Source organism: Acipenser ruthenus, chromosome 6, assembly GCF_902713425.1.
Source record: "Acipenser ruthenus chromosome 6, fAciRut3.2 maternal haplotype, whole genome shotgun sequence".
Taxonomy (NCBI): Eukaryota; Metazoa; Chordata; class Actinopteri; order Acipenseriformes; family Acipenseridae; genus Acipenser; species Acipenser ruthenus.
In genome coordinates this window covers 45,632,097-45,656,755 of record NC_081194.1, presented here as the reverse complement: position 1 = coordinate 45,656,755, position 24,659 = coordinate 45,632,097, and the positions used below count along the sequence as shown (strand labels likewise).

Here is a 24,659-nt window from a genome sequence, read left to right as displayed (position 1 = left end):
AACATGATGCTGCCACCACCATGCTTGACAGTTGGGATGGTGTTGACTGGGTGATGTGAAGTGTTGGGCTTGCGCCAGACGTAACGCTTGGAATTTAAACTGAAAAGTTCAATTTTTGTCTTGGCCGATCACAAAACCTTTTTCCACATGTCTGCAGTATTATCTACATGCTTTTTCGCAAACTCCATACGTACTTTAAGATGAGGCTTTTTGAGTAATGGCTTCTTTCTTGCCACCCGTCCATACAGGCCAGTTTTGTGTAGGGACCAGCTTCTTGTTGATGTGAACACTGACTCCCATCTCAGACACAGAACTTTGCAAATCTCTCAAGGTCATTGTTGGCTTCAGAGCGACATCCCGAACCAGTTTCCTGCTTGCCCGGCTGCTAAGTTTGGGAGGGCGACCTCATCTGGGTAGTGTCTGGGTGGTATAATGCATCTTCCACTTCTTAATGATGGACTTCACTGTGCTGAGAGGGATAATCAGCGTCTTTGAAATTTTCTTGTATCCTTCTGCTCTGTGCCTCTCTACCACTTTATCCCTGACTTGTTTCGAAAGCTCCTTGGTCTTCATGGTTGCTTTGTTGGATCACTATGTGAGTTGTAGCTTGAAGGTCTTTATATACCTGAGGGAAATTATCTACAAGTTAAACCACTTTGAGTACACACAGGTTGAAACCATTTCACTAATTTTGTGACCTTTCAAAAAAATCATTTGCATTTGAGCTGATTTAGGGCTATTCTATATATATATATATATATATATATATATATATATATATATATATATATAGATATATATATATATAGATATATATATATATATAGATATACACACACACACACACACACACACACACACACACACACACACACGCACACTACCGGTCAAAAGTTTTAGAACACCTCCATTTTTCCAGTTATTACTGAAATTTACGCAGTTTAATGTCTCAATGTACTCTGAAATTAAAGCATAGAACAAATAAACAATTGGAGATAAAAAAGAAATCATGGAATCGTTTTGTTTAACAAAATTTAATCTAAATTTTTGACTCAAAGTAGCCACCTTTTGCAGATGATTTCCATTACACGAGAGTAGATGTTAAAACTTCATGCTGATTTGAACTCGGCTCTCGCCAAGATAAGCACCAACTAAGACGTAGCTTTACAGTAAACTAATGTGATCCATATGCATCTCCATCCATTTACGTTTCCTTCCATATGATGATGTAGATATCCTTCTGTCTGGTGTTAATGGCTGAAGTGTAATGCTGGCTCCAGGGATCAGCTTATTTTGCCTCCCTGGCGCATCAGCACACACAACGGCTGCGATGCTGGCTCCGGGGATCAACCAAAGTGCGGCCTCCCCAGCGCATCAGCATGACAACCGTCTGGATTGAGCTAAGTAGGGTACATCTCTGGGGTTTTCAAGTGGGCACCTTCCATCCTCAGTGTTTTGTCGACTAGCCCACGACACCTCAAGAGGGCTCGACAGTGATTCTGGCGTCCCAGCAGATATAACAGCCGAACACACTCGTGGCATTCTTTCTACAATGGAAATCAAATATTGTTCGGAAAGTTCTTCCCAACACTGTTGCAGAAGTTCCCACAAATGTGTTGCACTTGTAGGTTGCTTTGCTTTCACCCTTCTGTCCAGTTCATCCCAAACCAGCTCGATGGGGTTTAAGTCTGGAGACTGTGCCAAGTCTGGAGGAGGCCATTCCATGACGGTAGGCTTGAACTAGCGTCTTGTTCTTTTCTTCTAAGGTAGTTCTGACATAGCCTGGAGGTATGTTTTGGGTCATTATCTTGCTGTAGGATGAACCCCTGACCAACTAGGCATATACCAGAGGGTATTGCATGGCGCTGCAAAATGCTGTGGTAGCAGTTTTGGTTCAGGGTGCCACTCACTCTGTGCAAGTCGCCGACTCTGGATCCAGCAAAAGAGCCCCAGACCATCACGCTTCCTCCTCCATGTTTGACAGTTGGTGTCACACACCAAGGAACCATTCTTTCGCCTACTCGACGGCGTACAAAAACCCTGCGTGATGAACCGAAGATTTCAAATTTTGATTCATCGGTCCATAAGACCTTCTTCCAGTCTTCAGTAGTCCACTGGCGGTGCTTCATGGCCCAGGCTAGCCTCTTTTTCTTATTTTGCCATCTTAGCAATGGCTTTCTTACTGCCACTCGACCTGTCAAACCTGCAGCTCGAAGTCTTCTCTTCACAGTTGAAACTGAGACTTGCTTACTTCGACCTGTGCTTGAAGCTGTTGTCCTGTGAGCCGCCTATCACGCAAGCTGTTGACTCTCAGAAACTTGTCTTCTGATTCTGATATATATACAAAAAATAATTAATAAACATATAAGTTGTAAATATTCAAACATGAATAAGCATGAGAAAAAAGCTGTCAGAGAACTGGAAAACAATGTTGAAATTGTAATCAAACCTGCTGACAAAAGGTGGGTCAATTGTAATACAGAATAATGATGATCATGTAGTTTAAGTGTTAAGACAACTAAATAACAGAGTTTTATGAACAACCAGGAAGACCAATAGTATCTGGTAATGATTCTATTTCAGAACCCCTTAGTCATTTTTTTATTTTTTTATTTTTTTATTAAAGACATAGTAAAATGATTGCCTTCTCACTTATCTGATACTCGTGATGTGATTGAGTTACTTTCCAAACATTCTATGCCTGCAGGAGCTTATTTGGTTTCATTTGATGTTGAAGCCTCTACACCAATATACTACAGAAAGATGGGGTGGATGAAGTATCGTTTTATTTTGCAAGTAAACCTAATGACTGATTTACTGATTTACTTCTAGAATTAAATTAATTCATATTATCTTCTAATTATTTTTTATTTAAAAGACAAATATTTTTTACAAATACAAGGTACAGCTATGGGCTCGGCCTTTGCACCAAATTATGCAAATCTTTTTATGGGCTACTGGGATAGACAAAATATGAATGACATTGCCTCTAATCCACTCTTACAGGATGTTATGTTTTGGAGAAAATACACTGATGACATATTAGTATGGACAGGATCTGAAAAAGATAATTTGTTTAATGCTTCTATTTTTTATAAACCTACAGATAGGAACACAACTTTACGAGCTGACAGTGACCATCCTAAACATTTGATTAAGAGCATACCTTATAGCCAACTCTTAAGATTAAAGAGGAATTACAGTAATCTTCTGACTTTCAAATGAAAGCGAAAGAGATGCAAAACTGGTTTTATGATAGAGGTTACAATAGAAATCTATTAGATATAGCACAAAAAAGCTTTCGAAATCCAAAAATTACATTTGTTACCGAGTAGAATTATATTTCTAATGACATTAAAAAGATTTCAAAACATTTGAAAATATTATAATGTGATCCACAATTACGTCCCTTTGCTATAGAAGGGGTAGGAACACAAAAGACTCTTTGGTGACCTCACTGTATAAATCTCCAACAACTGATAGCAATTGGCTCAACAGAACAACTGAGATCCATGGTAATTTCCGAAGTGGAAGATGTATTCATTGTCCAAATACTTAACATTAAATATTTGATATATCCATATTCCACTCGTAAATATACCATACAAAGTTTTATTAATTGTAACACAACCCATGTGGTATACATGCTTAAAGAGTCCTTGTGGTCTGATCTATGTAGGCCAGACTAAAAGAAACTTGAAAACCCATATAGCAGAGCATAAGACAGCTATACGGAATAATAACATGGACTATGCAATCACAAGACATTATAAAGCTTGTAATCATGGTTCTGCATCAAGCCTCAAGTTTATAGGGCTTGAGAAAGTTTCAGTTTCTGAGAGAGGAAGTAATACAATTAAACAACTAAATTAGAAGAGAGTCATTTTGGATATATACACTCAAGTCAATGGAACCACATGGGCTTAATGAAACATTAGATCGCAACGTGTACCTCTAACTAGTCTTTTTAATATTAATTATTAGGTAATTTTTTGTAGCATCGGATTTGGATTTCAAGATATTATAATGATAAAAATAAAACTTAATCATTAATTTTTAAGGATGAAATTGGGTACATTGAGTTTATGGTAGGTGGTATTCTCACAAATTTATATGCATATATATGACAACTTGTTGGACATTATGCAATGACAGTTTGCGCGTGTATGTGTTTGTTAATTGTTCATGCATGGAATGTGGGGGTGTTTATTGATTGTCATGTCACTAATATATATGGGAGGAAGGTGCACTGTTTGAGGAGAGTGTGTTGGAGAGTGTTGTGAGCCGTGTTGTTTGTTTTGTTATAAATAAATAAAATACAGCTAAAAACTTACCATTTTGTCTCCGGGTCTGTCACACATGTCCAAATTATCTGTAATGACTGTCATTCTGCTGTTTTAATTTTAATGTATTTAATGATGTAATTGAATATGGCTGTTTTCATGTTGTTTAAATCACTGGTGTAACTGTTTTAACTTATGACTTTATAGTGCAATTAGTTCTCACCTGTGTATATATAGACCAGGATTTGTACAGTAATTTATAACACAGTTGAACCTGATGAAGACACATTCCATGTCGAAACACGTTGTATATGCTGATGATTTTAAAAAAAATAAAATTACTCTTGTTTTGGAATACGGAGTGTTTCACTTTTTTTAGTAATGAATTGCTCACATTTAAGGTCTAAAAAGATAAAGAAGAATCCTTTGGGAGTGCGGCCAAACCTGTTCTTTGCAGCTGCTAGAGTAAGCTTATCGATAATTATACTATTGCTGAACAAATCCTGCCACTGCAGACACTTGTTTCAATTATATATATATATATATATATATATATATATATATATATATATATATATATATATATATATATATATATATATATATATATATATATATATATACACACACTCTGTATATGAAAAGGCGCTAGCAATAATTTATATCAACCAACTCACAAAGAGCCGAGGAGCAAGGGAAAGCGCATGAAACTTAGTCGCAACAAGGGCAGTGGAAAGCCGCCGGCTTCACACAGCGCACAAGGCCACAGAGGGGACTTAACCAGTACCTAGGCTAAGAAAGAATTATACGCTTAAAATAAGAAATTATTTCAAAATATGAAATGAGAGAAAAAGTGAATATTATCTCCGTAGTTAGGACTTAAAAGTCAGAGCTCGCTCTGGCAAGGCTGAAAGAAAAATGGCGCCGAGCCTTATGCATCATTCATATTTATCTCCTGGGAGCGGAGAAGACATCTGATGCATATGGGGCTCTTAAAGGAGCAGCTTTGATACAAGTGCTCAGATAATTCGGGCTAGAAGAGATAAATCCTGCTCAGTGATGGTTACATTTCGTACTTGAAAGGGAACTGTTTATTTATTACTTTTACTTACACTGAATATTTGTATTTTTTGTGTGTGTGTGTGAATTCACTTACTGGACTGTCGTAGGTATCCGCTGCATTATCTTCAACAAAGTACATCCCAGACTTTCCTGTGTAGAAGAAACATGAAACATTCATATCAATGTCAATAACAATTGTTTTTCTGTAAAGTACAGTTGGTCCCTTGACAATACTGCTGTGAGGGCGTTCTAGTGCACTGTACAAAGGATTGTCTAAGTAAACATAAAACGTGCACTCTTTTGTCACACGTCACTTGGTAAGTAAAATATATACATGCAAAATAAAAATATTTATATACCATTTTATGAACAAAGACAAGTGCTATTAAGCCTCTCAAACAATGAGCCTAATACAGTACACATGACTGATTTATATTTCAGGCCTGAAAGTTTATGATCTTTTGTATTAATCTTTTGAGTGTGTCATGTTTACCATATTTCACAGGTAAAAATGAGACACAGTAAATTGATTTCATAACCATTAAATTGTGATAAAAAACATTGTGCAAGTGAGTTAGTATTTACCCCAATTGACTCCTGAACAAATGAAACACACTGTGCCTGTAGCTTCAGCTGTACTGGCACTGCGAGAAAATTGCATTACTTTATAACTAGCTATCATTTACCTTTGGGGTCAAACTGAAAATAGCATCTTGCTTCAATGATTAAAGTGAAAAATGCATAGGAAAATAAATCTCTCAAAGTAACCAATTTGGACACCGGTGAACTATTGCAATGAAGAAAACAAAGGGTAGCCCAGAGCAGTAAATTATTTGCAGAAACACATTATAATGTAGAAATGCACAGCGTACACTGCAGTGCTATGTGCAAATGAAGAAATATCACTGAACAGCTCAGTTCTTTTACGTTACCCTGTGAAAATTAATATACATCCAACCGGGCTATAAACTAAAGGTTATAGTAACATAAATCACTGGAAACTCTTTTCTGTTTAACTGCATGCTTCATTACTGCTGGCAACCCAAGAACAGCATTTAAAAGTATTCTATAAAGACAAGCACATTGAATTGGTTATAGACCAGAAGGTTTATATTTGTATTGAAAAGTGTATTATAACACAATAAGGTTTTTTTTTTTTGTTTTTTTTTTATCTCAGCTGTTACCATAAGTTACACAGAAGAAGTTTCTCACATTTTCAAAAGTACTTGCCTAATAATAATTCACCAGTGGTCTCTCGTGAAGGCGCAACACTTATGCATCTGCGAGTGAACCTAAGGAAAATCAGGAGAAAAAGTACATGAGCTTTTATAATTATATGACCAAAAACAACACAGTAGATGAAGTGGATACACTCCGGTGTACTATGATGGGGTCAGATAGGTACCTGATAGGTTCACTTGTTGCTTTGTCTTTGACAGTTGATGAAAAAGAAGAATGTGTTTTGTCTTCAAAAAGATAGGACAGTGGTGGCTTGACTAGTTCTATAATTAAAGAAAAATACAAATGAAATTAAAACAGCTAATTAATTCAGATATGAAAAGCAGCTATCGAATACTGTGTGGCACAGGCCCTTCTTACCTTCTGGTTTCTGCCTGTCCCTCAGTAGGTATTTGTTGGGGATGGTCAGGTAGCATCGCTGCAGGCGCCGCCTTTCTCTATTTGGCCCCTCGGTGGGGTCCAGTTGCCAGGATGTTGGGTAGGAGGCTGGATCGTACCACACAGCTCTGAAACAACATTAGCCTTTATGTCTCTCTTGGTAGACTTTGAGGGTGCTGTGTAAAGGGAAAAGAGTGCCCTGGACTGGATGGCCAGACAATTCATTCCCAGGGTTAGATGGAAGTCGGTCATCTAGAAAGGGGGCGGAGCTACGACACTAAATCATCGACCCCAGAAGTGAAATGAGGTGGCAGCCACGGACTGGAGGAGCGGTTGCACTAGTTAACCAAGGGGTCATGATTGACGGTACAAAAGGGGGTGTAGCGAAGTGACTGTTCCTTTGTATGGTTATGCTGAACCGGAAGGAAAACCTGTGTTGTTATCGTGAGTGTTGTATTTGTTTTTGTCACATCTAAAATTACTGTTTGTTATTATTAAACGGCTGAACACGATCCGGAGCTGTCGCCAAGGGTCAGCACTTATCCGGACTACATTGCACTATTGCTCACGATAAACTGTATTTGCACCGCGAGCACTAAATCGCTCACTGTGGACTTGTGGACACGGGACTGTTATTATTTCGGGACCAATCCGTGGATTACAACAGAGCAATACATGCCACTGTATTGCCTGTTATCACTGTTATTTACTGCCGTTTGTCATCAGACATTTGGATTGTACAAATAAACCACCATTGCACCTGGATTAACGTTGTCTGTCTGTTTATTGATCACCGCAGCACTCCTGCACCTGCACACAGTTCTAGTCAAAAGTTTACATACCCCAATGGAAATTTATAAATTTCTAGAAATTTCTCAAAAACAAAGACTTAAGAAAAATCATTTGTAGCAAAAAAATTGCTTTTGTTGTTGAGGAAAACAGTTACAAGAAATATATGTCTACAATTATTTATTTCAGCAATTATTCTGCAAAACTCAAAAAATGCTAATTGAAAAATATGCATACCCTTTGATGCTATGATAGTATTGTCTACAAGGTGCAAGAAATTTAAATATGATAATGCAGAACCTAATTCTAGAAAAGTCTAGAAAATGCTGGAATGTAGGTGAACATTCTTAGAGAGTATACAAGTGTTAGGCATAGGGTAATTGCTGTCATTATCAATAAGGCAATATCTAAAAAAGTAAAGAGCTAACTGAGTATCTCTATTGTTTCTATTATCAAGAAGTACAAGACTCATGGTACTGTCACAACGCTCCCTCAGTCTGGAAGAAAGAAGGTTATTTCACCAAGAACAAGTAGAAGAATTGTGAGGAAGGTTAACCCTTAGCGGTCCATTTATTCAGCGCGTGTCAGGCGCGTCCGGTCCAATTTATTTTCACACGCGCAGTTTATTTTAGACGCGCTGTTTAAAAGTATTTTTTTCACAGTAAAACAGGTTTAAAAGGCACTGCATATCAACAGGACGCTCAGTACTGCATCTCCAGCCCTGCTCCACCCTTTGTTCGCTATATTTTTCAAATGCCTCTTAATAATAGTACATACCGATAAATAATCTCTTCATCACTCGTTTTATCACCAAATTCCTCAATAATGCGATCCAAGTCGTTATTTTATTACTATAACATCTAAAAAAAGCTCTGCAAATGTCTCTGATATTCTTTGAGCGCTGGATGCGGAAGCAGCTATCTTGTTTGTTTATGTCCGTGTTATCTATGTGGTGTCGGGTCTACCAGTATTCATGAGATACGCCCTTTTTTTCGGCTTCTCTTGGCTCCTATTGGTCTCACTCAGTCATTGAATGGTTTTCTCAGCTTTTTCCGGAGAAAAAACAACTAGAGACCTGTTTTTTGCGTCTTTTTGATGATGTTGGACAGGGTCCGACATTGGACCGGAAAGGGAAAATTGCGATGTCGGACCAGGTCCGACATAGGACCGCAAAGGGTTAATAACAATCCGAGATTGACTGCCAAAGATATTCAAAGTGAATTGGCTGCAAGTGGGACTAGGGTTAACATTTCAACCATAGGTCGAGTATTGCATGGTGAAGGTCTCAATGGTCGCAGGCCAAGGAAAAAGACACTTAGGAAAACGTCAAGGACAAATCGCTTAAAGTTTGCAAAACGGCATCTGAATGATGGATATGTTTCTATGTTTCATCTGAAACCCTCTGCTACAAAACTTTAAAAGCACAACTTGACATTCCAACATGACAACGATCCAAAACACACATCAAAATCTACTTCAGAATGGTTAAAGAATAAAATCAAGGTTCTGGAATGGTCAAAATCCCGATCTAAATCAGATTGAGAATCTTTGGTATGAGTTGAAGAAGGCTGTGCACAAGAGAAGTCCTTGGAATTTGAGTGAATTGGAATGATTTTGCATTGAAGAATGGTCAAAAATCACTAAAGAATCATGAAAAGCTCATTGACAAATATCCTAATTGTTTAAAAGAGGTTATTATTGCTAAAGGTTCTTCAACTAGCTATTAATTTAATTTCCCTTGTCAGGGTACGAATACCTTTGAATTAGCATTTTTGGAGTTTTGCAAAAAAAATTCTGAAATAAATTGTAGAGATCTATTTCTTGTAAGTTTTTCCTCATCCACAAAAGCAAAACTTTTGCTACAAAAGACTTTTTCTATAATTTGTTTTTGAGAAATTTCTAGAAATCATAAATTTCCATTGGGGTATGTAAACTTTTGACTACAACTGTACTATATATATATATATATATATATATATATATATATATATATATATATATATATATATATATAAGCCTAATTGTTAATTAACTGTTCTGTTACGGTAAAAGTCAGAATATTGGAAAATATTAAGATTTACTGGTAAATGTCGACATTTACAAAGTAAAAAGGTAAATGTAATTTACCGGTAAATCTGAAGAATAACAAAGTGGCTTTGGCTAATAACAGTATTGTTCAGTACCATTTTGAACTAGTTGAAATTGCTCCATTTCTTCATAATTTTGGACATTTACCAATAAACTTTGGTAAATCATTAGATTAACCGGTAAATGTCCAAAAAGCAATCTATTTCTCCGTAATTTCTGACATTTACCACCTTATTTGTTAAATGTTGACATTTACCAGTAAAACTGAAGATTGACCAGGATTGTGACTTTTACCATAACAGTTCAATTAAAATCAGCAAATTCAGCTTTTATGCAGCAGTGTGGAGTAGTGGTTAGGGCTCTGGACTCTTGACCGGAGGGTTGTGGGTTCAGTCCCCAGTGGGGGACACTGCTGCTGTACCCTTGAGCAAGGTACTTTACCTAGATTGCTCCACCAAAAACCCAACTGTATAAATGGGTAATTGTATGTAAAAAAATAATGTAATTGTATGTGAAAATAATGTGATATCTTGTAACAATTGTAAGTCGCCCTGGATAAGGGCGTCTGCTAAGAAGTAAATAATAATAATAATAATAATAATAATAATAATAATAATAATAATCTCCAGTTCCTGGCTTCATCATTAGGTTTTGTGATACTACTTGCCGTGTAGAAGGTTAGCGAGTCACTCACCGGTCGTGTGTTAATTGCTGGACTAGCTCTTGCCAGTGCCTGCTGGCGCTCAGGTCTATTTTGTACATTCCTCTGATGTGCTGGATGACCTTCTTTCTCTCCATGCCCTGTCGCAGTGACACATTCTGGGTGATGTCTGCTGCAATCTTTGAAATATCCTTAGACTTGCCATCTAGCCTTTGAATGAGACTGTTTAGAAAACAAGGTTATAACTTTACACAGTAATTTTAACAAAACAATTGTAAGAATTTAGTGGGAGATGGTACCCTTGCATCTTTGTCCTGAATGTTGTGTTTTTTATATAAAAGCAGGAGTTATGTACATTTGCCATGTACACATGTGGTCTGGCACAGACAACAGCGAAAGGAAGTTTGGATTGTTACTCAGGCAACAGAACCAACACATTTTTGACACAATGCTCAGAGAGACAGAGAATTCCAAAATACTATTTGTGCTATAATGTGAAAATACATTTAAAATGTGTATAATTTATGTGGGATAAATATCAAACAAGCCTAGATGCAATGAAACTTCGTCAGAAATATTATTTTTCACATCTAACTATGTAAAAATGTGACTTGTGATTGTATTTTCATATGTATCATTGAGGAAATGTTTGGTTTTGTGGGTACCACTTATCTAGAATTAAACAAATTACAGTCAATTTGTTAAGAAAATAAAAGTGTTTCTTTTCGGTGCAGATAGTCCTTTGTTTAAAAATAAAGTGCTTTTAGACCTGAACATAGCACTTGTTTATTTATATGCATCACAGCACTAACAGATACACAATTTGAAAAATAAAGCTGCCAGCTTGTGGAAGTTTAATCAATTTACACGTATGGGCTTTATTTTTCAAAGTGTATCATCATAAGTGCCGCAATATGAATATACAGTGCTGTGAAAAAATATTTGCCCCCTGTCTGATTTTCTGCATTTTTGTATATTTTTGACACTGAATGTTATCAGATCTTCAACCAAAATAAATAAATAAATAAATAAATAAATAAATAAATAAATAAATAATAATAATAATAATAATAGTCGGTCATACCGATCAGTCATCTCCTGATCACTCGTTTTATCACCAAACGCCTCAATAATGCGATCCAAGTCATTATTTTATTACTATAACATCTGAAAAAAGCTCTGCAAATGTCTGTGATATTCTCTGAGCACTGATGCAGTCACAGCCAGCTTGTTTCCTTATGGCCGCCGTTATCTGATCCCAGGGGCAAGTATGACTAATCATGAGATACGCCCCTTTATTTATTTATTTTTTTTTCGGCTTGTCTCGGCTCCTGTCGCTCCCACTCGGCCATTGAATGGTTTTCTCGTCTTTTTTCCGGAGAAAAAACTACTAGAAACCTGTTTTTTGCGTCTTTTTAATGATGTCGGACAGGGTCCGACATTGGACCGGATAGGAATAATTGCAATGTCGGACCAAGTCCGACATAGGACCACAAAGGGTTAAAAATTAGTGCAATAAGTTTTTTTCTCACCTTTGTTGAGTGTTTCCCATTTTCTTTTCCCAGGCTGATTTGTTTGTTTTTTCTTCAGATTCATACTTGATCTGATCCTTAAAAAGAACACATCAGGGAAAAATTAATATTTTTTAGTGTCATCTACTATAAAAAAAAAGAACGTGTTACAAAAAAACAAACATACTGTATTCAAAGCTTTAAATTATAAATACCTCACACATTGTCTGGTCCTGTCAAGACTTACCAAGTGTGACAACTCTGGAAATGTTTGATAAGTTTGTCACTTCTTCTGGACCTTTTACAGTATAGCTATTTACTATGGCCATAACTGTACAGCACTCTTGCCTCCAGGTTAAAAAGTGAAAAGAAAGTTGACAATTTCTGGTCTTTTCACATCAACCAATATCTCCTCACAAGAAAACACTACAGAGGTGTGATATAAGACATAATAAGGAAGTAACACCTGACTTGCAAATTTCATGCTGCAAATTATTAAACAACAGGCAATGCACAGGCAAGCACTGTGATCTGATCAACAGACTGGGAGAGTGCTGGAGTAGCTTCAGCTCACTTACCTCTTTGATTGCTTTTATGAGGTCGGGCTTGGGAGGGATGCACCGGTGCCCACATAGCTTCAGTGATGTCATGAATATGCCCACTGCTGTCTGCTCCTCCTTGGACAGACAGTCTTTATGATCATGGAGGAGCTCATAGAGGTACAAGGCCAACTTTGGTCCATGCTGTAAGAAGAGAGATCATGTTAAGCCACACAAAAGGAATTATCTATGCAGCTGTAACGTCAAAGCTCAGATAACTTCAATATGGCAGCCATATTAGGTCAGAGGCCATTGTCATGGCCACCAACACAAAACACATGCAATGTTTATTTAACTACCTCAAATATTTTGAAAACAATCTGTAAGGAAAGGGTTCATTTATCTGTGGGACACCCACAATCAAACTTGACCTAGAGAAATCAATGAATACACAGGCGTACCGAGTATTAACCTTAAAAAAACCACCTGTTTGCACACCCCATGCATTATTTTTGTTATTACCTTCCATGAGGTGTTCTGTTGAATGTTAAGTCAATATCTCAATGTTAGGTTTTTAAGTCTATCATCAGTTAACCAAAAAGTCACATGACCCCAACAAGTCGTCCATCTTATGTTACATGCCAAAGTGAAGGGTTAGATTTTGCCCGCAAAGCTTCCACAACACTGAAAATATGACGTTGACAATGTGGTTAATGAGATATTAACAGTAGTAGGTGCTACGACAATGCCGGGTTTGCAAACTCATAAAAGCTCAGACCCACAGGGATGCTTAATTACGTTTTTATTTTTAATGCTAACAACATGTGCTCCACAGTTTGCTTTCATTTTGTCTAGTTTTTGACTACTACTGCACACTGTCAAGCGTCACTGGACTCAAACTAAAGTGCTCTGTACATCAGTACCTACCTCCAGGCCAGGGCTCAGACATTCACGAAGGATCTCAGAATGATTTGGTTCATAGACTATTTCCAAAGCCTGCTTTCTTTCTTCTAGGGGGCGAGCTGGGCACAGGATGTGAACCAGGAGCCGCCCGATCTGCATGCGGAACGTGTCTTTGCAAGACCAGAGAATCCGCTTCCACTGCTGCCTTGGGGTTCCACCTCTGCCTGAGCTGCACTGTATTGAAACACTATTCTATTCAGTAGAAACTCAACCATTTAAGATGTAATTTAATGAATTAAACCACCACCCAGACCCTCTCGTAAATATTTAATGTTACCAATTAAACCTGGAGTGGAATTATCATTCCCACTCTAACAAATACAACTTCTGATAAAAAGTCTTACTATAAAATAAAATAAAGTAAAAGCTAAGACTTACAGACCAGCTGCAGTCTCCCCTGAATCCCATTACAACAATAATAAAAGGGGTAGTTTTTATTACCCTGATTGAGCTGTAATGTGTTAAATATCCAGCAGGTGGCACTGATGTATATACTCATTAAGGTCTATTTGGTGGATTAAAAGTACATTGGCAAGAAGTAGTGAGGCCATTGGGTGGGTTTCATCAATCAAAAGTGATTTAAATAACTGCTGTCTACATTGTTGTATGAGCAACACTCACAAGTCCTATTCTGATCCCCTCCATCATTAGTTTCAAGATTTCCTTCTGGAAAGTGGTCTTGCTGCCTATGGGCTGTGGATTCCCATTCTCTTCAGGCTGCTCAAACTGTTGTGCTGAAGAACTCTGGTGAATGGGAGACTCAGGGATATTCAGCAAATCAAAGAAGTCTTGGCTGACATCTGAAAACAATGGGACCCCATTATTAAAGGTGATGAAATGGTTCTTCCTGAAGGTACCGGGTATATGTTTGTGAGATGGTACACAAGGCTTAACCCTTAGCGGTCCATTTATTCAGCGCGTCTCAGGCATGTCAGGTCCAATTTATTTTCACACGCAGTTTATTTTAGATGCGCTGTTTAAAAGTATTTTTTTTTCACAGAAAAACAGGTTTAAAAGGCACTGCATTATCAATAGGACACTCAGTACTCCAGCCCCGCCCCACCCCTCGTTTGCTGTTTTTTTCACATACCTCTTGATAGTAGTGCATACCGATAAATCATCTCCTGATCACTCGATTTATCACGAAACTCCTCAATAATGCGATCCAAGTCATTATTTTATTACTATAACATCTAAAAAAAGCTCTGCAAATGTCTGTGATATTCTTTGAGTGCTGGGTGCAGAAGCAGCTATCTTGTTTGTTTATGTCCGTGTTATCTATGTGATGCCGGGGCTATCTGTATTCATGAGATACGCCCACTTTTTTTTTTTTCCGGCTTCTCTCGGCTCCTATCGATCTCACTCGGCCTTTGAATGGTTTTCTTGGCTTTTTCCAGAGAAAAAACGACTAGTTTTTTGCGTCTTTTTGATGATGTCGGACAGGGTCCGACATAGGACCGCAAAGGGTTAAAGAGTAAAGGTTCAAAGTAAACTCCAGTTTTGGACAAAACACGACACTGCAGCTACCGATGTACAGCATGAGAGAATGTTTTTGTCTATTACTAAATTTCTTGTACAATTGTTCATTATCATGAAGTGGCATCTTTAAAAAAGATCAATGACTTTAATAATCAATTTTACAATATCCATTTTAATGTTGACTGGTGTTGCAGTGGCTTTCTTTATTAACACAGTACACAGTAAAAGCAGAAAAAATAAAAAAAGGTCAAATGGAGTCAGAATAGGGGCTCCCGAGTGGCGCATCCAGTAAAGGCAATCTGCGTGGAGTGCAGGATGCGCCCTATAGTCTGGACGTCGCCGGTTCGAGTCCAGGCTATTCCTTTGCCAACCGAGGACGGGAGCTCCCAGGGGGCGACGTTCAATTGGCCGAGCGTCGCCCGGGGGAGGGAGGGTTAGGTCGGGCCAGAGTGTCCTCAGCTCACCACGCACCAGCGTCCACTGTGGTCTGGCCGGGCACCTGCGGGCTTGCCTGTAAGCTGCCCAGGGTTGCATTGTCCTCCGATGGGAGAAAACAATACAAATAACTGGCGACCACTCAATTAAAAACAAAAACAAACAAACAAAAAAAAAAGGAGTCGGAACAAGGTTCAATAGAACAATATGAGCAGTTCTCTATATAGGAATTCCTGCAGCGCCTCTTACCCAGATAGATGAGCCGGTTGACGGAGAGGACGGTCAGTCTCTGCAGCCGCTGCACATACTCTGTCTCACTGGCTTGGATTGGGTTCTCCTGGCTCATCCTCCTCTGCATCATCACGGTCAGCTCGTCACTCGCCACCAACCTCATCTTCATCAGCAATGTGTCTGACTGGGCCAGGGAGAACCTGCGGGGACCTGCACACACAACGGTACGAAAACTCTTGTGAGCAATATGGTCAAACAGCAGTTAGAGATGAGGGGTCTAGTCCATTAAATCCGCCTTGGTTTAAATGCTGAAGTGAACCAATTAAGATTTCCTGACTTACCCTGCCTTGTAACAAAACAGAAATAACTGAAACATTCCCAACTCACAATTAAAAATTAGGATCTCATGTTGGATAATCTAAAAAAAACGGTTTACAATACATTTATTTTCTTACTAACATTTTTGTTTCCCAATGTCTACTGTATTAAACTCAGTTATTTAAACATTAGAACTGAATGTACACATAGCTGTGATGGATTTCTACCGATACAGATTAACCAATTTTAAAGATGTAAAGGACAACTCCTATTTATGAAGGTCTTGTCTGCTGATAATCCTATATTGCTTTCAACTTTTTTTTTTTTGAGTGTGTTATTTTAGTGCGTTATTCCCCCTATAACCCCATAATGTGGTTCATGGCTCCTCAGGAAAGGTATATTTGCAGGAGAGTCACAAACCAATGTTCAGGGATTATTAAAGGTGTACATTTTTTATTTTTTATTCAGTGATTAGTGAAAATAATAAAACAAAAACGTGTAATTGTTAGAAATGTTAAATTCTGTTTCATTTAGTATTTGAAGTTTAACATATTAGGGGTTGTTGTAACCTCTCCTTCTGCTGGTTTCACTGATCCCCATTAACTTGGGCTACTTAATGTAAACTTAGGTAAGGCAGTCCACAATTAGGTCTGTGAAACCTGCCATCAGAAAAATTCTCCATTAGAGTGTTGTTTTAATGATATACAACATTTAAGTGCATATGGAAAATACTTTAGATACATTTCCTTACACTGTACACATCCTACTGTATAAACACTAAAGTTGACATCTATATTTGGAATTTATTTTTTGACAATGTTTAAACATTTATGAAAACCTTAGAATGTTTTACACTTAAGAACATTCATGATATAAACTAACATTCAAATACATTTTTCAATGCAATAATAAAAATATAAAAAGTAAATCAAATGATGGTACTTTCTATAAAAAAAAAAAAAAAGTTATTTTAAATCAGAAGTGCCCCCAGAAATCTTTCACACGGTACGCAAAACTGAACCACACCGACATCCCATCTCATGCCGATAACGACTCTGCATAAAGATGCTGTAAAGTGCGTCAGCCTATTAGAGCGCTGCATTTTTGTTCTTTCTTGAGTTTCACAGCACCTACACTGTCACATTAGAAAACTGCAATAAAAATAAATAAACACAGCGCACTGCCATCGAGACAGAACAGCAACTACAGTGACAGCCAAATAGTCCGCAACAACAAAAAAAGGTATAAATAAACTTGTACAAGGGGGAAAACTCTCTCAAACATGTTATGCTGGTTCCATTTCTAATCATTACTCTCACAATCACTACAACTAATGTAATCATTATTCACCCCTTAAGCATGGCGTATATACATATGCTTTTTTATGTTACACGTTGTAACTTATGACAAAACAGGCAGTTAAAAAAATAAAACATCAATAATAATAATAATAAATAATAATAATAATAATAATAATATTATTATTATTATTATTATTATTATTATTATTATTATAATAATAAAATACCACAAATTGGCAATTATGTGCTAATGACACTGATAAAATTTAAATACAAATGAAACTTGTATAAAATGTGCACTTACCATGCTCTATCCTGGAAGAGCAGCAAAATTCAGATAATGCAATAATGCCATCATATTTTTTGCGCTTAAAAACCCACCGTTAGTGCCAGAAACAGACAGTTTGGTGTTTTTACTGATTTTTTACCTCTCACTTTCTGTGTCATCCGAAGAAAGATTTTCACTCTTTTTCAAGGCTTCAACCAAACTTATCTGCTTCCGTTTGCTCATTACTACCACTAAATAAACAGTACAAATCTCATAAGCTTAAAATGTCTGTTTCGTTTCTACTGATTGCATGAGATTATATGTGTCGTCCACACTTATGAAGCCAAAATTTTGCAAACCAGTGGTACACACAGTGCATAACGTGTACGGCTGAGGGAGCCAATGATTTAAAGGTACTCAGGATGTAGTATGTTGGGTCTCCTGCGCATGTATTGTTGAGGTGATGTAGCTTACTTGCTAATAACAGTTTAAAGGAACATTAAGTCCTCCTTTTATAGAGCACGGTATAAAAAAACTAATTTAAGCAAATCCTGATGTTTTAAGACACGTTTGATAAATAAAATTGTCATTTAAATACAGCACTCTTCAATTGTCATATTCCTGCCGTCACTAGTCTTTGCCTTGTTTTGTGTAAAATCTTTGAAATTTCTAGTCTAAACATAATGGTAAATTAAGAAATAAAGAAATAAATAAATAAATAAATCAACCCCACAGTCCAAAGGAGAAAAAAAAAAAACAAGGTTTGAAAACTAAATTAACATTATGGCCTATTCACATGGAAATAATTCGATCATTTTTTTAAATTTGCGGTTGGTTATAATTTCTGAATTACGCGGCCCAGCTTCTGCTAGCAAAAGCAGCAGTCCCTTCCACCAGTGTGCCGCGGCTGCAGAGATGCATTTCACTTTTTGCTGTCATATTTTAATCAAAACTTTACATGACTTTGCATAGCCACTTAGATTTGCATTATCTTCAGTGAATACAACTATATCGTCATTTTTCAAACAGTACATTAGAGGTAGCCTACCCTTTCCTACAACTGAACTTTCAACAGCAACAACTCCAGTTGATAATTTTATTTTGCATCTCCATACTTGAACATGTATATCTTTCATACATGTGGATTTATTATTAATTGACTTACTGCCCACATCGCAACCAAGAAATGTAGAATATATCTTTCATACATGTATAGGCCTAATCAATCTACATACCACATCGCAACCAAAAATGCGTCACATACTGGAGTGCTCAGAGAAGCGTTTCGCCCACGTGGATTCGCTTACACTTATGCAGTACATTACTACCTATTTCATGGCCGTGAAAAACGTGACACAGACCATGAAATTCATTCTTCACTGTGAAAACTCGCTATTTTGTGTACTTTTACCCTGCACTTAAATCCACTTAAGTTACGTGTATCGGTCCAAGTTAATGATGTCACTATAAGCGTGTTTCAATTTAAAAAAGAAAATGGGACAGGATTTATTGATTGACACAACAGGAGCCAATAACCACTCTGGGCTCTCCTCACTGATTGGTAGATTTGGGGCGGGTTTAGTAACCTAGGAGACCTCAACTGATACTATTAAGTGAGTGAACATTTTGCGAGTGTCCAAAATGAATACAAAAAATCGACAATAATTACTGCAGCGGATCGTGTACAATAATTTTGCTTTCTACTGGTGGCAAATAATTTTGTACAACCTGCAATGTTTAATTGGATTACATTCGTAGAGCTACGATCCAGCAGCATTTAGACTGAGACAGCAATTAAAAACGAAAAAGGTTGCAGATAGTGCGTTGCTTCAAAACAAAAAGGTATATATATATATATATATATATATATATATATATATATATATATATATATATATATATATATATACATACACAGACGTGGTCAAATTTGTTGGTACCCCTCCACAAAAAACGAAGAATGCACAATTTTCTCTGAAATAACTTGAAACTGACAAAAGTAATTGGCATCCACCATTGTTTATTCCATATTTAATAGAAATCAGACTTTGCTTTTGATTTTTTATTCAACATAATATTGTAAATAAGAAAACAAATGAAAATGGCATGGACAAAAATGATGGGACCGCTAACCTAATATTTTGTTGCACAACCTTTAGAGGCAATCACTGCAATCAAACGTTTTCTGTAGCCCTCAATGAGACTTCTGCACCTGTTAACAGGTAGTTTGGCCCACTCTTCCTGAGCAAACTGCTCCAGCTGTCTCAGGTTTGATGGGTGCCTTCTCCAGACTGCAAGTTTCAGCTCTTTCCATAGATGTTCGATAGGATTCAGATCAGGACTCAAAGAAGGCCACTTCAGAATAGTCCAATGTTTTGTTCTTATCCATTCTTGGGTGCTTTTAGCTGTGTGTTTTGGGTCATTATCCTGTTGGAGGACCCATGACCTGCGACTGAGACAGAGCTTTCTGACACTGGGCAGTACATTTCAAGGCACCCTGTGCCAGGCGCAGCACAGCAGCCCCAAAACATAACCAAGCCTCCTCCATGTTTCACTGTAGGTATGGTGTTCTTTTCTTTGAAAGCTTCATTTTTTCGTCTGTGAACATAGAGCTGATGTGACTTGCCAAAAAGCTCCAGTTTTGACTCATCTGTCCAAAGGACATTCTCCCAGAAGGATTGTGGCTTGTCAACATGCATTTTAGCAAATTCCAGTCTGCTTTTTTATGTTTTTCTGTCAAAAGTGGAGTTCTCCTGGGTCTTCTTCCATGGAGCACACTTTCGCTCAAAAAGCGACGGATGGTGCGATCAGAAACTGACGTACCTTCACCTTGGAGTTCAGCTCGTATCTCTTTGGCAGTTATCCTTGGTTCTTTTTCTACCATTCGCACTATCCTTCTGTTCAATCTGGGGTCGATTTTCCTCTTGCGGCCGCGCCCAGGGAGGTTGGCTACAGTTCCATGGACCTTAAACTTCTTAATAATATTTGCAACTGTTGTCACAGGAACATCAAGCTGCTTGGAGATGGTCTTGTAGCCTTTACCTTTACCATGCTTGTCTATTATTTTCTTTCTGATCTCCTCAGACAACTCTCTCCTTTGCTTTCTCTGGTCCATGTTCAGTGTGGTGCACACAATGATACCAAACAGCACAGTGACTACTTTTCTCCATTTAAATAGGCTGAATGACTGATTACAAGATTGGAGACATGTGTGATACTAATTAAAGAAACTAATTAGTTTGAAATATCACTATAATCCAATTATTTATTATCTTTTCTAAGGGGTACCAACAAATGTGTCCAGGCGATTTTAGAATATCTTTGTAGAATAAGCAATAATTCATCTCTTTTCACAGCTTCTTTGCTTTATTCTATGACATACCAAAGGCATGCAAGTATACATGATAAAATAGCTTTTAATTTCATCACTTTTCAGGAGGAATGAAGCATTATTTCAATGAGCTGTAAGGGTACCAACAAATTTGAGCACGTCTGTATCTATCTATCTATCTATATATATATATATATATATATATATATATATATATATATATATATATATCTATATATATATATATATATATATATATATATTAGCTCAAAGAGCCAGCTGCCCTGCCATCAGTATATATATATACTTTTTCTGAAACAGCGGCACGTGACAATGTAATAATGTTAAATATTATTTTCTTCGCTCAAGACAGCTACAGTTGGGACTGATTTAAAACAAAATAATATATGTATAAAATACATTAACAAAGCAGGTTACTCGATCTCTGCATCATCATCCTGTATTTGTTCACAGACGCATATTCTCAGTAACTTTTAGAAGCAACACAGATTACGTTCTTGACAGTAAGTTAATATATACAAGACGTTTTTAATTTCATGGAATATTCGATTTCATTAAAATATTATCGGTTTGTTATCGTGGGGACCCAATCGATAAATAATTAGATTATTATCGTTATCATTACAAGCCTAACACAGTGTGAACCATTACTCTAGCCAACACATTTGTCCATGTGACTTTGTTTCTTATAACTTGTGTTTAAATGTTTTTGAAGTTGTGGATCAGAATCTTTATTTTTTTCATATTTGTTTTTGTTATATTGTTACCAAACATAGGGGGCACTACACTATTAACTGAGAAATTTATTCTTGAATAAAAGTGTGATTTATTTATCTGAATATCTTAAAACTAGATAGTAGTAAGATTTAGTTTTTTTGTTTCACCCAGTCTGCTGTTAAAAACCCAACTACAGCTTGCTGGCCAGTAGCAGAAACCAGTTAGAAGTGATCAACTGGAAATGTCCCAGACTGTGTTAGTCAACAAGAGAAGCATCACAGCAGAAAGCAATCAGATTATTAAATTAGGAGGCAGGCACTAGAAATTCTTCTACCAGGCAATTCAGAGTAGTTTGCATGCGACAGTTCTAACCAAGTCGAACGCAATGGAAAAACATTTCTTATGCCGGAAATGTTTTCTCCCATTCGGGCTTGCCGGCACGGATGGCATTACTGCACCTGCTTCTGTTGGATATACATAAGCAGAGGATCCTGTGGGGGGTGGAAGGGGAGACTCCTGGTTTAACAGGCTGAAGGATGGGGGCATCGGAATCTGGCCGTAGGAACAGAAATGCTGGCTCGGGAGATGTGGCATAATGGACTCTTTCATGGCAACTGAACCTTAGTTTCAGACAGGCACAAAATAATAAAACAACAACAATGAATATCTTGTATTAGTGTGGTGAAAGGTTTTCTCTGAAGAGGAGAATGTACCAAGTTAAACTGCTAGAAAAAGGAAAGAAAATGAAAATATTCCATGTACAATGGTTATCTTCATGACACCATCTTTGGTACCAATTAGCTACTCCAGAACCATGCTGATCCATCTTACAAAAACACAAGCACACACATTGTGCTTTACCATAACAGTTTTTAAGAATATGTAAACCACAGCTTACTCTAAAGCTGCTCATGCTCAGCTGCTCAAAAAGTCACATTTTCAGTGATATGCATAGTGTGCAATAATGAGCACGGTTCTGGTTTTCTTTTGTCAGTATAGAAGACTAGAATCACTAAAACAGCAGCAACCTTGGGCAATGCCATGTTGAATTTACCTGAAGTTGCTGATATAAAAAGTGGCTACAGTAGCGTAGAAAAATAAAATGTCAACTACTGCCAAGTGTAGACCGGCCCCAACTGATATTTAAAATAATTTTGTTCTTATGAATTAAAAAAAATAAATAAATAAGTAAAAAGTATTAAGATTTTGTAACTAATATTTAACAATGTACAGTACACTGTATCCTTTTAAAAGGATATTTAGAACAATGCACTATACTGTATTGGTGTCTTGGTTTACCATTTTGTGGAAGGCTGGTTTATATGGTAGTGGTTGTTAGGTGGTTTCAATACTCACCAGCAATACTCTTCCGCTTCTGGTAGATTGCATGGTGCTGGGGAGCAGGCAAGTGGACAGAGCTAGTCAGTTTCTGAGGATCCTGATTGGCTGTAGTTTTGATGAACTCGATGGCCGACCGGAGAACCCGAAATTGCAATGCAACAGCCATTTCTGAATAAGCACAAGAAAGAAAGAAAGAGAGGGGCAGCCTATTGGAAAATTGTTTCTTAAACTTGCATACTAGTATATTAGAGTGTAGATAATGGAATGAAGATCAATTACACCTTTAAGCCAAACTTTAACAAAAACAAAATGTCCCTGAACTCTTGTGTTTTTAATTAGACCACCTTCTTGCTTGCACGTTTTGTATAAAATAAAAAGGATCCACTGCATTTTATACCTGCAAAATACAAAAATTACTCTATAGAAATTAGTGAGTCTGAATGCTTTTCTCTAGTGCAAAGGTGCGCAACCAAACTTTTATCACGGGCCGCATATCCAGAAAAATTGTTTAACCTAATGTGTATAGCAGGCTGCACAATACTAAAGAATAATCTGAGTTTAACCCTTAGCTGCAATATAGATAGGCATATATATATAGCCAATTTCCCTCAGAATTACTGTTAATTTTATTTCGTACTGCACAAAACACATCACAAACAAAAATATACAAAACAATTAAAAACAAAGCATTAATATCGTACTGTTACCATATACACACGCATTGCACAACAAAGCAAATTAAATAATATCTGCTTGCTGAAGCGTTTTTTTATTTTAGCAGACGACTTGTTCAGTTGTAGCAGGCAGCAATGTAGCAAAAGTCACAGAGCAGTGACGTCACTTCCCTAGCAACAAGCCTCCTATGTTGGCAATGGGTTCTTTTAATGCAGCGGGTTTGTGCATTTCAGAAAGGAGAAGACGACTCGTGAAATTATTTGGAGCTGATGAGAAGCAATTACCCTCTGCATTACGAATTAAAATGGTGTGCTGCTTTTTATGCGAAAAATTTAAAAAACCAAGTCAACAAAGTTTAAAAAAATATTCACGATATATTCATAAGTGAAATGGAATTAATACAATGGGCCGCAGTCAGACGATAAATGGTCTGCGTGTCCCTGCTCTAGAGGTATTACCTACATGTATATTATTTTTTTAAACACATTTGATCAAATGGTATGGCCTTCCAAGCCAGAACGCATGAATAAGTAGGTCAGTATGATTCTGGCACTTGTGTTCTCTAGATATGTCTGAAAAAACACATGACACAACTGAGAGGTGAAGCATATACAAGACAACGCAATCAGTGAGCAAATTAAGAAAAATCACAAGATTGGCCAATCAAAGGTTCCTGGTATACCTAAATAAATAAAACCTATTGATATGTGAAATTATGAAATGATGCGACAGTAGTGTTGGTAGGTCTGACTGCTCAGCTCACTCGAGATCCCTGTCATACCTTGTGTGCGCTTGTTCTTGCTGATCTGCAGATACCCCAGCAAGGTGATGAGGTCCTCAATGATGCGGAAGTACTGGGACCCCGAGGAGCTGCAGGAGTGAATGGTGACAGCCACCAACAGCTGCTGAATGTCACACACCAGGAGCTTGTAGTCATTCAGCAGGATCCTACAAGCAAATCAAGACAGTGCAAGTCTGGTAGCATTGTAACCACTTCCCAGGAATCTTAAGTTAGGTACATTATATAAA

At 37.3% G+C, this 24,659-nt stretch overlaps 1 protein-coding gene across 6 annotated transcripts in view; it reads right to left on the bottom strand.

The window, feature by feature from the left end:
• Positions 1-24,659, bottom strand: part of LOC117411061 (lysosomal-trafficking regulator-like) — a 186,765-nt gene that overhangs the window by 32,601 nt on the left and 129,505 nt on the right. For all 6 annotated transcript variants that reach the window (XM_034018115.3, XM_034018116.3, XM_034018117.3 and 3 more), the window contains 12 exons: positions 24,412-24,578; positions 22,971-23,123; positions 15,677-15,868; positions 14,135-14,313; positions 13,478-13,687; positions 12,590-12,754; positions 12,033-12,109; positions 10,534-10,722; positions 6,945-7,090; positions 6,751-6,847; positions 6,576-6,637; positions 5,440-5,495 (listed from right to left, as the gene is read on the bottom strand). In XM_034018115.3, coding sequence (XP_033874006.3) covers positions 5,440-5,495; positions 6,576-6,637; positions 6,751-6,847; positions 6,945-7,090; positions 10,534-10,722; positions 12,033-12,109; positions 12,590-12,754; positions 13,478-13,687; positions 14,135-14,313; positions 15,677-15,868; positions 22,971-23,123; positions 24,412-24,578 — 1,693 coding nt within the window. The remainder of the gene's footprint in view (positions 1-5,439; positions 5,496-6,575; positions 6,638-6,750; positions 6,848-6,944; positions 7,091-10,533; positions 10,723-12,032; positions 12,110-12,589; positions 12,755-13,477; positions 13,688-14,134; positions 14,314-15,676; positions 15,869-22,970; positions 23,124-24,411; positions 24,579-24,659) is intronic.